General features: G+C 33.0%; 1 protein-coding gene across 3 annotated transcripts; it reads left to right on the forward strand.

Moving 5' to 3' along the window:
- Positions 1-7,932: 7,932 nt before the first annotated feature.
- Positions 7,933-12,461, forward strand: LOC105779548 (uncharacterized). 3 transcript variants are annotated; one of them, XR_001129035.2, is made up of 13 exons: positions 7,934-8,127; positions 8,746-8,859; positions 9,045-9,155; positions 9,238-9,300; positions 9,402-9,515; positions 9,592-9,741; positions 10,182-10,259; positions 10,342-10,563; positions 10,664-10,750; positions 10,985-11,104; positions 11,608-11,700; positions 11,833-12,075; positions 12,177-12,461. XR_001129035.2 is itself a non-coding variant. In XM_052630966.1 (12 exons), exons 1-12 carry the CDS (start codon positions 8,011-8,013, stop codon positions 11,890-11,892), a joined length of 1,317 nt encoding a protein of 438 aa, XP_052486926.1. In that variant the 5' UTR covers positions 7,933-8,010; the 3' UTR covers positions 11,893-12,461. The 3 variants fall into 3 exon arrangements, 2 of the variants coding, with proteins under 2 accessions (XP_052486926.1, XP_012458807.1); XM_052630966.1 differs by having other exon boundaries at positions 7,933-8,127; positions 9,045-9,143; positions 11,833-12,461; XM_012603353.2 differs by having other exon boundaries at positions 11,833-12,461.
- The last annotated feature ends 356 nt before the right edge of the window (positions 12,462-12,817 follow it).

Below are 12,817 nucleotides of genomic sequence, written 5' to 3' on the forward strand. Positions count from 1 at the left end.
TCTAAAAGATGCCACTACTAGCTCCTTTTCTTGATCTTGGTCGTGATCCATCATCTGTCCATCTTCATAAGACTCGTCAGCTTCTTTAAGGGAGTTGGAATGTCAAAGGCTCTTGGACAATCGTCTTGAATCCTTAGGCCACGAAGTAAAGGTCACAAACTCTTTCATCATCCTTCTTGCGTTCCTCAGAATATATTCAGGAAGTCGTATTATTTCCCACTTTATCAAGGAATTCGTATTCCATGACAAGCTTTCTAACTTAGTAATCGAACTTGAATCCATATCTCTTTCCTAAGATGAAAATGCAATGTAATGCAATCATAATCAAAACACAACAAGAAGGGTTAGTACAAAACATAAGCAAGCACAGAAAGCAAAAAAGTACCTAATCAGGTAAATACTAGGGATTTGGAATGGCTCTACCTAGGTTAAGTTCCTAAGTCCACTATATGAAGGTTGGTTCTAAAGATAAGGTACCCGAACCAGCAGATTCCTCGATCTTCACCCATTATAAGCTCATACAGACCGAGTTCGGTTCAGAGGAATACATTTCCCTATGGCTGCACGGAGATGAAAATCTCACGAAGACATAGGTACTTGATGTATCCCGAAAGCGATCCACTATCCTGCACGAAGGTGAAAACCTCACGAAGGAAATAGCTTCTCACTCCCACTTAAAAGGTGTGACCAACGGTCATGCAATGCAATGTGCAGAAAGATATAAAAATTTAAAATACAAAACATGATGAAAACTATAACTCAAAACAAATGAAATGCAATGAGAGGATCATATATTTAAATGACATTTTCAACTTTCGACAAAAAGACAAGAAATAATCAACTCGCGACTTGACTCTCTTATTTTATGTCCCCAGTGGAGTCGCCAAGCTGTTGACACCATTTTTTTGATGAAAACGGGTTCGACTTAGATTTTGAAAATGAAAATTAAAATGGGAGTCGCCACCAATCCTTTTTGATAAGGTGTGATTGGATCACCTCGAAAAGTGCTTGTTTTTAATAAAAGGTTTGATTTTATTAAAACAACAAGTTTGGTCCACGAAGTTCAGAGAAAACGGGTTCGGGAGTCGGTTACGCACGAGGAAGGATTAGCACCCTCGATACGCCCAAAATTGGTACCTAGTTGATTACTTAATGTCTTACTGTCGAAGATTGAAAACTTTAAAGAAATTTAAAATACGATCCTTAAAAAAACTCGAATGGCATAGATTTAAATTCAATAGGATATTTGGCAATTTGGTTAAACGAGAAATCGAAACCCAGCACCTTAGGACACGTTCCTCGAATTTCCAAACGCAAAACATTACCTTATTTTGAAATTTTTTTTAAGAAAGATATTAAGTCATTTGGTTGAACGAGAAAAATCGACACCCAGCACCTTAGGGCATGTTTTCTCGAATTTCCAAACGCAAAACATTGCCTTATTTTAAAATTTTTGAAAGGATATTTGGCTATTAGGTCGAACGAGAAAAATCGAAACCCAGCACATTAGGGCACGCTTTCTCGAACTTTCAAATGCAAAATATTGCCTTATTTAGAAAATTTTTCTTTTTTGAAGTATGGTGTTAATATGCATGATGAAATAATAAATATGATAATGTGAATAAAAATAATATGAGCAAAACAAAAGAGAAATAGATAAGACTAATATAAAAAAAAACAACCATGCAGGCACGATAACAAATAATAAACAGATAAAAACTAAAGCAAGAAAAATAACAATAATGAGACATGTAAATAAATAAATAAATAAATTATAAAATTATAAAATTATAAAATATGAAATATATATATATACATATATATAAAATTATGAAAATCTGAAAAAAACATATGTATGTATACATATTCAAAACTATTACACATGAAAATATATGTAAGCATGTATATACATATGTACGTACAAAACAATCATTAAATATAAAATATATAAATATGTAGGTATATATATGAATCATAAAATATAAAGAATATAAACAAAATATATATTTTGAAAGTATGAAGAATACGTAAGTATGTATATATATATATTTATGAAAATGAAATATATACAGACATATATGTAGGTATGTGTAAATATTATAAAATATATATAGGTACGTATATATATAAAAAGGATACAAATAAAACATGCATGCGTATATATACATATATATTATAAAACACATGTGTACATATAACAAAGATTTAAATTAAAAAAATGAGCAAATAATTGTAATAATAACTAATAACAACAGTAATAATATCAAATTTATTAAGAAAATAAACAAAATAACCAAAGGACTAAATAAAACTTTAAAACAAGATTCGGGCTCTAAATCTGTAAATAAATGAAAAAGGAAGGACCATATTGAATGCGCGAATAATAAGGAGGGATTGGAAGGGAAATTTTCCCTTCTCCTCTAAAACGCACAGCTTCAAAGGACCACATTGAAACAAATCCGAAATTACAGGGCCAAATTTAAGAACACAATAAAAATAAAAAAGGGTTAAACTAAAACAAACAAAAACTGCGGGAGGACCACGGGCATAAATAGCCCAACAAATGAAAACACGCGGATCCTCCTGGTAATGGGTCGGGTCACGCGCGGGTCGAGCAAAACGGCGTCGTTTTAACGCCTGGAGCTATGGCGCAAAACGGCGCCGTTTTAAATGCTTATAAAACCAAAGTTTTTTTTTAAACTTCATTTTCTGCTCTTTCAAAGAAAAAAAATTCTCTTTAAAAAAACCTTTCTCCCTCCAGTCCATAGCCCAGAATCCGGCGAGGAGAATGCCGTCGACGCCGTCACGCGTGCGGTGGCCAGAAAATTCAAAAAGGTAAAAATTTGCTTTTTATTTTATTTTCCGTAAATATAAACTATTATATATATACGTATAAAAATAAAATGAACAGATGTAAACAGATGAGAAATGCGAAAATACCAAAGAGTCACCTTTGATTTTTTTGCTTTTTCTATCAAAATGTTACAGAAGAAGAGAAAAAAACAAAACCCCCCGATTACAGTGATTTGGCCCCCTAACAGATCTAAAGATCAATTTTTTTACCGATTTCCCCCTTTTTTATTTGTTTTTTGGTCGGTTTTATACCGAAAGATACCAAAAGAAAAACCCCCATTTACATTGTTCTTTTTCGTGGTTTTTATAGCCACGGTTACTATTAATCTATGCTACAGTCTTCTGCTGCTATTTTTGTCTTTTTTCTTGCTTCTGTTTCTGTCCTTTTTGCAGGTAAGATGAAGTCAACGAGAGGAGTCTTTGCCATTTCGGTGTAAGGTGGTCAGTCCTCGGGTGGTGGGGCATGCATGAGGCACGTGGCGATAAAGTGAACGGCGCATTAGGGTTAGGGTTTCAAATTTTTTACTGAAACAAGTTAAGGTTTTGGGCCTATTGGGCCCTGGGTCATGGGTTTGTAATTTGGGTTGTAATTTTGGGCCTGGGCATAAATTGGGTCTTACAAGTGCATTAAAATTTAGGATCTCCTTTTCCACTTAAAGGAATTATAGCTCTTATCTTTTTTCCTTTTTCCCTCACTTGGAAAATTTTATAGTCATTAGATATGCCATTGTATGTAGTGTTTTGGTCTCTCTTTTGTTTTAATCTTCCTATTAACATCCTTTACTAAGTGATTCTTTTTATTCTTGAATAATAGTTGGAGTTGTTTAATATTATTATCTAAGTCATCGTTTAGATCAATAATATCGGTTTCACGAATAGCAATAAGCATTTTAATCATGTCCTTTTATACAATGCTTAAAATTATCTATAATCCTCCTCAACACTTAAATGGTAAGATAAATACATTTCAACGTATTCAAACTCATGTCCTCATGCATTGATAATAATGACAATACCAATATTAACCAAACTAAAACTCAATGACTTTTTTAATAATGTCTTTAATGCTTGATGCAATGTCAAACACTAGTGTACGTAATGAATTATTATCTAATTTTCATAATATTTTTCTATTAATTAATTATTATATAAATCTTCTCAAATGATAGAAATATTGATTGACATCAAGTCCATTAACTAATAAATTTTATTGATCATTTCAAAGTTATCATATGCTAGTTGAAAGAAAAGCATCAAAAATGAAAGATCATGAAATTTGGGTAGCAAAAGAAATGAATGAGTGCATTAAAATTTACGACTTATTTTTCCATACAAATGAATTATATATCTTTTTTTTTATGCACACTAGAGCTGCTCATGTACAAAGTCGGATCAGGTTCAAATTGAACTTAAACATGATATTAATATATTTTAAGTTTGTTCAAGTCTAGTCTGACTTGTAATTATCTAATTTTTAGTGGTGTCAAAAAATATGGTTTCGGGACCCTATTTCTGTCAACCAAGTTCGTAAATATTAAATAGAGATACTTACGGAGTTAGTATATAAATGATTGAAATTTGGTTAAGTAATTTAGCTAAAATTCAAGTTAATTAAGGCCTAGGGACTAAATTATAAATGTTTAATCGCTATAGATTTTAATTAAGAAAATGCTTAGAGACTTGGATAGAAATTATCCAAAGGACTAAAATGGTTGATAGAACAATTTAAAATAGATGAGAGTGGGATATGATGTTAAAATTTCATTAGATTAAATTAATTAATGGTTAATTTTTAATTAAGTATAATTAAGTTAATTAATTAAGTTTAATTATAAATTAACCTAACCATATAAGCCAAATAAGTGGAAAAAGATGAGAAAAAGAGTCATCATCTTCAACCCCATCACCCTCCACCATTTCTAAGAAAAAACAAAAGCTTTTGAAACTTTTATACATTCGACTATCAATTACAAGTAAGTCTGTAGCCATTTTTCTTTAATTTTTATAGATTTGAGGTCATGAGGGTTTGATTTAGCTAGTCCATGTACTAATTTTTGAAAATGTTAAAGTTTTTTAAAGTTCCCATCATTGAGAAATGGATGAATTTGGTGTAAATTTGATAGAAATTAAGCTTAGTTTATGAAAACGACTAAATTGTAAAGCTTAATTGTTAGTTTCGTGCATTAGGGACCAAATTGAATAAAATACAAAAATATTATGAAATTTCAGTAGGAGTGAAAATTAGGAGGTCTCTAATGAATATATGTGAAATCGGATTTTAATCCGAAGCTTTAGATCGAAAGTTATGCTAAATATGGGTTTAGAGACTAAATTCAATAAATTGCAAAATATGTTTGGCTTTGTAATTGAATGTGATTTGGTATGGAATTTGATATTGTGTCATTATTGATTACTATTCGTAACCAAAGACAACATAGGGCCATCAAGAGGGAAATGAAAGACGAGAATCGACGACGAATGAAACGAGCTTTCGGATTGTATTTCTATTATTCAGGATCAATTTAATTGTTGTATATTTGATGTTTTGCATGATATGATATTGAGGTGAGTTGGCAATAAATATTTGAATAGAATTGTTGTAATTGAGATTAGTTATTGAAATAGAAGACTAAATTGAATATAATAGAAAATAACGTAACTTGATGAATGTATGATATTGGCATTGAAATATGTTATGTTATATGATGAAATGATGAATTGGTTGATGAATTGAAAATGATGAAATTTGAATTCAACTATATGATAAATTGGATAATTGGCTACCCTATTAACTGTTCGGCAAATTCGGATATGTTGACATGCCATATGATAGATTGAGTACATGTTACTTCGACTATATGTCAATGAGCGTTGGACGCATTTTTCTTCTGACGTTTCGATGAGGGATTGGATGCCAAATTGGTGTGTTAGTTGGGATCCGTGTATTCGTTTGAGTCCGAGTCATAGTAATAAGGATATAAATTATGAATTGGTTACATTATGCTTGGAAATGATTAAATGTTACGAAATTGTACTATAAGTATACATATACGATAATTGATTATTGATAGCATGTGAAAGATCATGCGAACCGGTTAAACTAGCCTAAAAGCCGATATGAATAAATGATGAATGAATTCGATAATGAAATGTGTTATGATCAAATGTTGAACATTGAATAGAATCATAAACATTAATAATATTGAAATGTTGGTGTGATAAGTTCATTTAACTTAGTTAATTGAAGTAATGTTTAGATGGTTTAAATGGTGCATTTGGTACTTTGGTGATATATTTATATATGTACCTATACACTAATAAATTGAATCAGATATGACATGCATTATATATATATATATATATCTTAGTTGACATTAGAATTCAAATTGATTGTATGCAAATCAGTGTAACTTATGTTATATTGATTTGAATCATGAAAATACTACAGAGCATTATCACTCAGCGTATGGTTTGTTTTTTTCATGTACAAGTATAGGTAAATCTCGAGGTCCCGAGCAGTGACTCCAGCATCTAGCCAGAGATCCTTGACTCGTCAATGTTTGTAAAGTCTCTTTTTGTTCGTTAGACAACATGTATTTAGGTTAAATTAATTGTTGGCATGATAGATGGTCATGTTTATATTTGAAGTTTGAAATGGTAATTTGGAAATGGTCAATGGTTGATTTGCATATGTGAATATGATACCTTTGATGAATTGTACGAAAGGTTCACATATTTGAGGTTTATGTGTGAAATGTATTTGCTAAATTGGTAAATGAATGTTGAATGGCACAAGTGCCTAAGTTAACATGTTAGGTAATGTATATATATATATGTGTGTGTGTGTGTGTGTGTGTGTGATGAGATATGTTCAAAATGTATGTTGGAAATAGCTTCAATTGTTTTGGAGATTGGTATTGAGTATGTTTGAATTGTTTTGATTGGTTGAATATGTACTTAATTGGACTTTGTTGTAAAATAAGGGTCATGTTGTAACGTCGGTCCCTTAACTTCGCAATGAGACCAAGTCAGTATGTTGCATCGCGATGAGGAATCCTCGACGTCGTGACATCTACTTGATATTTTAAAATCTTTATAATTTGGTCCTAATTCAATTTCAGGTTAGCAATAGAGCTTTTGTAAGCTCGTATAAAATCTGGAAACAAATGTATATCGTATCGTATGCATGTATTGTTGAAATTTAATCATTGAATGGTATAAATCGAGTGTAGTTTGATCGTAGTTGCTTCCGTAACGAATGTAACACCTTGTAGCTCGGACCCGACGATTGAGTTGAGTATCGGGGTGGTACACGACTTGAAATATGGGCCTAAAATTTTGTCCAAGCCCACCCATAGTTACACAAGACTAACCCAAACCCATTTTATATCCGCCCATATTATTTTTAAAATTTAAAAAAATTTATATTAATTTAATTTAATATTTAATAACTTTATATTTTTTATTTATTGAATTTTTTTATATAGTCATCTTATCATTATTTTAATGTTTACATTAGAGTAGTATTATATATTTAGTATAAATCTATCTTTTAATTTATTATAAATTACAATAATATTAATCAACAAATCAAAAATTGGTACTTTATTCTAACACTAGTTGAAATCCAGCACAGGACCATGTCACATGGTCTCCTGCAAACCAAAGATTATTGGCTTAGCACAGTTAATCCCAATTTGCTTAAATTGCTCCCACTGCTAGTTATCTCCTGAGCATTTTAATACAATAATATTAATCAGCAAATCAAGTGTATCTCCTTTGCTTCTAAATCTTTTACAGAAAAAAAAATTGCTCAAAATAAGAAAAGAAATAGGGCTTAAATTTGTAATATGATATAAAATTTTTATTTGAAATAATGATTTAAGATATCACATTAGCTTATCATCGAACCATTAAATGTGGTTAACAGTTCAGTGACCAAAATTTACAAATAGATAACATTAGTGACCATTTTGTAGCAAATTAAAATTTTGTGGCCAAAACATAATTTAAACTATATATAAGTGACTTTTTTGTAACATACCCTTACTTTTTTTTTATACTTAAAGAAAAATGAAAGAAAAGCCGGGTTAGAGTTGAAGGAGGATACAACACTTTAAATCCAATCTTCGTCCTACTGACCAAATTCGTGTGAAGATGTTGGTCTTATCCTGCGCTAGACCAGTTTATCCTACGCTCTCTCTCTCACCTTCAAGACCCAAATGTACAGCAATTCGTTCAAGCTTGAGTAATGTTCATCCTTTTGTACCAGAGGTACATATATATATTCCCATAAATCCTATTTTATTTTCTTGGATTGTTTATTTTAGTTGGCGTCCCCCACCCCCAAGACCCCTTTTTTCAATGCTAGAAACCATTATATGTGTAAATACAAAAACCCATTCTTGTGAACTTGTAAAATGATAAAGTTCTTTGCTGGTTTAGTGAGAAAAGAAGAAACTTGGTTGAGGTTCGATTTTCCTAGGAAACAGGAAAAGAGAAAATTTGGGGTTTGTTCATAATTCATTATTGAACCATGCTTGTGCTTTTTGGTCGTTTGACATGGACTTTGAAGGAAATTTTTTGCTATATTTATAGAGATTGAATGAAATGTTAGCGCATATTCAAGTATTTATAGATATTGAAGTGTTAGCACGCAATCCTAGTTTTGATTGCTGTAAAACTATGCAACCTAGCATTTGTATGAAGCTTTTAAAGATGGATGGCAAATATCAACACTTGGGAATTGATGTGAATTCCCTTGCATCTTCTATAAGCACCGAAGTTTTCATGGACTTTTAAGTGTCAACACCGGTTAAAGTTTTGTTTGCTGTAGAACTGTAGAATTGGTAGTGTTAACACCTAGTGTTGCTTTATTTATCTGCACTTCAGGTTGCAAAAGCTGCAGATTCTTTGAGCTCTGAATTCAGAGGTGTGGATAATTTGGTCGCTTGCAATTCCTCCCGTGTTCTTAAAGCTTTTCAAAATGCTAGGGTTGGATCTCATGTAAGTTACACATTCACTTGCAGTTGAGAAACCATGACCTGCTTAAATATGTTATTATAATCTTTGAGGTATCTTATGGCATTGTACAGAAATATCTGTGTACATAAAAGTGTATATCTGTGTGTGGATATGCATGGCCTTTTATAATTTTTAATCTGCTACTAATATGCTTATTTTGTGACCAGCACTTTGCTGGGTGTACTGGCTATGGGCATGATGAAGCTGGTGGACGAGAAGCACTGGACCAAGCATTTGCGGAAATTGTTGGGGCTGAGTCTGCAATAGTGCGTTCACAGGTTTGCTTTATGTGCCTTTATATCTTTGGATGTTATAAGTTCTTAATAGTTACCTCTAACCTCTTGACCTTTTGACCACCAGTTCTTCTCAGGTACTCATGCTATCACTTGTGCACTGTTTGCTTTTCTAAGGCCTGGGGATGAGGTAAGCTATCTCAGTTGAATGTTCTGCTCTATCTTGGAAGTTATATGATATCCGAGAGCTTTTGATCGGCCAAATATGCTCGGGATTAATTTGATTGTCAGCTTTTGGCAGTGGCTGGTGCACCTTATGACACATTAGAGGAAGTTATTGGAAAGAGAGATTCTCATGGATTGGGCTCCCTGAAAGATTTTGGAGTGATGTATCGGGAACTTCCTGTATGTTGCTAATAACCATACAGAATAAGTTTAATCTTCTGGTAGTTAATGTTCTCTCAGATTGATGTTCTTGCAGCTTGCTGAAGATGGTGGACTTGACTGGGATGTGCTCACTGGTGCTTTGAGACCTTATACAAAATGTGCTCTCATACAGAGGTCATGTGGTTATTCATGGCGTCGGAGTTTAAGTGTAGAAGAGATAGGGAGAGCAATAAAGATAATTAAGGTAAACTGTTCATATTCAGAAAATATGATGGGAACTCTATTCAATTTAGTCACCGAAATGACCTTGCAGTAATAAAGTCTCTGATGGTCCAGGCTTGGAATGACCTAATTACAACTTGCATATTTTCCTATTATAAATGTTTAGATGAGTTTAAACCACTGACAAATTATATTGTTTTGCTTTGCATGACTGTTGATATTAGTTCATTAAACCACTGACAAGATGTGGGATATTATTATCTTGAAATTTCTATATGCATTAGCATCCTGTTAAGTTCCAACCTTTTCATAGAAAAAGTAGATATGGGATATTATCTTGAAATTTCTTTATACATTAGCAGCTTGTTTAATTACAACCGTTTCTGTTTTTCATTTTAGTTCATAGATTGTAATACCTTCATCTGTTTAATGTTCCCTCTTAATTCTCTTTTGTTTGAACAGATGCAGAACCCAAACTGCTTGGTCATGGTGGATAATTGCTATGGTGAATTTGTTGAAAGCATTGAGCCTCCAATGGTGGTAGGTGGTGTATTTCACATTGCTGATTTGCTTTTCTTTTCCCCCTGAAGAAGGGTCACAATGGTTTTAAATGGTGGGGCAGGGTGCAGATTTGATTGCTGGAAGTTTGATAAAGAATCCTGGTGGAACTGTCGCACCATGTGGTGGATATGTTGCCGGGAGAAAAAAATGGGTTGATGCTGCAGCAGCTCGTCTATCAGCACCAGGCCTAGGAGTTGACTGTGGCTCAACCCCTGGCGATATCATGCGTGCCTTTTTTCAGGGTTTGTTTCTTGCACCGCAAATGGTTGGTGAGGCAATTAAGGTGCATTTAGCATGTTCTTAGCCCACTGATTTCTTTTATGATTATTTCCTTTGGCCCCTACTATGTGGCAATCAAAATACCTATTCTTCTTTATTTCCAGGGAACCTTTCTGGTTGCTGAAGTTATGGCTTCAAAAGGGTATAAGGTGCAGCCTCTTCCTCGAGTCCCCCGCAGTGATACAGTACAGGTTTGCTTTCTTACTGTTCATTGTTCGGTTTGTTGTTCAAAAGCTAAGATATTGAAACCCATCTGGGTTACCCTTTCATTTTCATGTTTCGATTGTAGATTTGTTATATGTTATAAGAGTATCATTGTTTTATCAAATGGTTTGACATTCCGATTAGTTCATCAGTATTTTTGGGTTCTTTTTTTTACAAAATGATAAAAACCATATGAAAAATCAAGCTTCTCTTCTTTACAGGCAGTGCAGCTTGGAAGCCGTGAACTTCTCCTTGCTTTCTGTGAAGCTGTCCAGAGAAGCTCCCCCGTAGGTTCGTTCACCAAGCCAGTTGCTGGTACAACTCCAGGTTATGCATCAGAGGTCTGGTTATGTTTTACCTCCACCTTTATCTTGTAATGCATAGGAAAATATTTTATAGATGCAGTTCCCTAAAGCAAAGTATCGAGTTTTTTCTGATACTGTAAAAGTGCAAATAGCATGTAACATCAGGAATCCCAGGCCTTCACGGTTCTTTTGCATATTAGAATATTTATGAAATATTTGGCATCATTTGGGTTCATCCCATCTTAGTTTATGGTAAATTTAGTTGTGCAATATCAACTATGTAGGAGAATGTATCAAACTATGTCAATGCGAAAATTGTCAGTGATCAAGATGACATATAAAATGCCTGTGGACTGCTTGAACCGGAGATGATCCCAATTGTTACAATTGGCTTTGTTTTAGTCATAAGTTAAACATGGAATGGCCCAACTCTCATGTGATTAAAGTTTTAAGTATGATTACCCAGGTCACCTAAAAGTTGGATTCTTTTTTTTTTTCTTTTGTATTACTTATAGAGAATTGGTTGCGTCATTTATCAGGTTATTTTTGCTGATGGAACTTTCATTGATGGAAGTACAAGTGAACTCTCATGTGACGGTCCATTAAGAGAACCATATGCAGTGTTTTGCCAGGTTTGTATTTCACTGGTTTCAATTTCCATGCCTGGTGTGTTATATTTTCAATCACAAAACTGGGAAAACTGTCAGGTAATATGTTTGCATCTGTTCTGAATCATAACCATGCTTGAATCGTTTAACATATAGGGTGGTACCCACTGGACTCAATGGGGATTAGTTCTGGGTGATGTTCTGAAATCTCTCTGATATGAAAATTGATTTTTGAGCAAATACAAGGCTGATATGTTCCATCAATATTCATCAAAGGGCATATGGCCTTCTCAGCTTGGCATCGGACTTTGTACATTTGGTGGCATTATCAGCAGAGTTTATTGTCAGAATTTTTGCTTGAATATGGACTCCAAGTTCGATCGATCTGGAACTTTTGAGGTATTAAAAGAATTCTTTTTCATTCTTCACCATTTTATTGTCGTTTCTTATTTATACGAGCATCTTGACTTACTATTCGAGCTACGGGAACATTTCCAAAGATGAACTCAGGTAACTAATGATTTTGTGACGACCTCATGAGATCACTGGTATTGCTTTTTCCGGAGTAGGTTTATGGTTTATTATTCGGAGTTCTTCTCAAAACGCAAGGGAAAAAACCAAGAAAATTTTTAGTGCAAAACATCAGGAGATGGATGTTGGACGAACTTTAAATGTTCATTCGGTGTTCATGTATGTTTTATTGTAAAACAATGAATGTAAGATTAAATTTTGACAAATGGAATTAACAAATTCTGCTTTAATAAGATTATCATATTTTGAAAGAATGTTTTATGTAATTTATAAAGATAATATTGCGGTAAACTTTGATGAAATTCAGATTGATTGAATCGAGAACCAATATAGAAAATATGGAATGGTTGAAGTAGATTTTTAAAATTTTTATAATAATTTTATTATATTTATATTTAGACAAATGTATAATCTTTTCCTTTCGACAGAGAAAAACATACATTCAAGTTGAAATCAACATATTGGTCGAAATAAATGAGAAAAACATCAGTCGGGAAACTATGATATTCACTAACATGCAAAAGTACAATCGCAGGACATCATAAAAATGGATATCAACGAGAACACACACGTGGCACACTTCCAAAGGATGAAAACTAGTCCAATAAAA

Source organism: Gossypium raimondii, chromosome 1 (genome assembly GCF_025698545.1).
Source record: "Gossypium raimondii isolate GPD5lz chromosome 1, ASM2569854v1, whole genome shotgun sequence".
In the NCBI taxonomy this organism is placed as follows: domain Eukaryota; kingdom Viridiplantae; phylum Streptophyta; class Magnoliopsida; order Malvales; family Malvaceae; genus Gossypium; species Gossypium raimondii.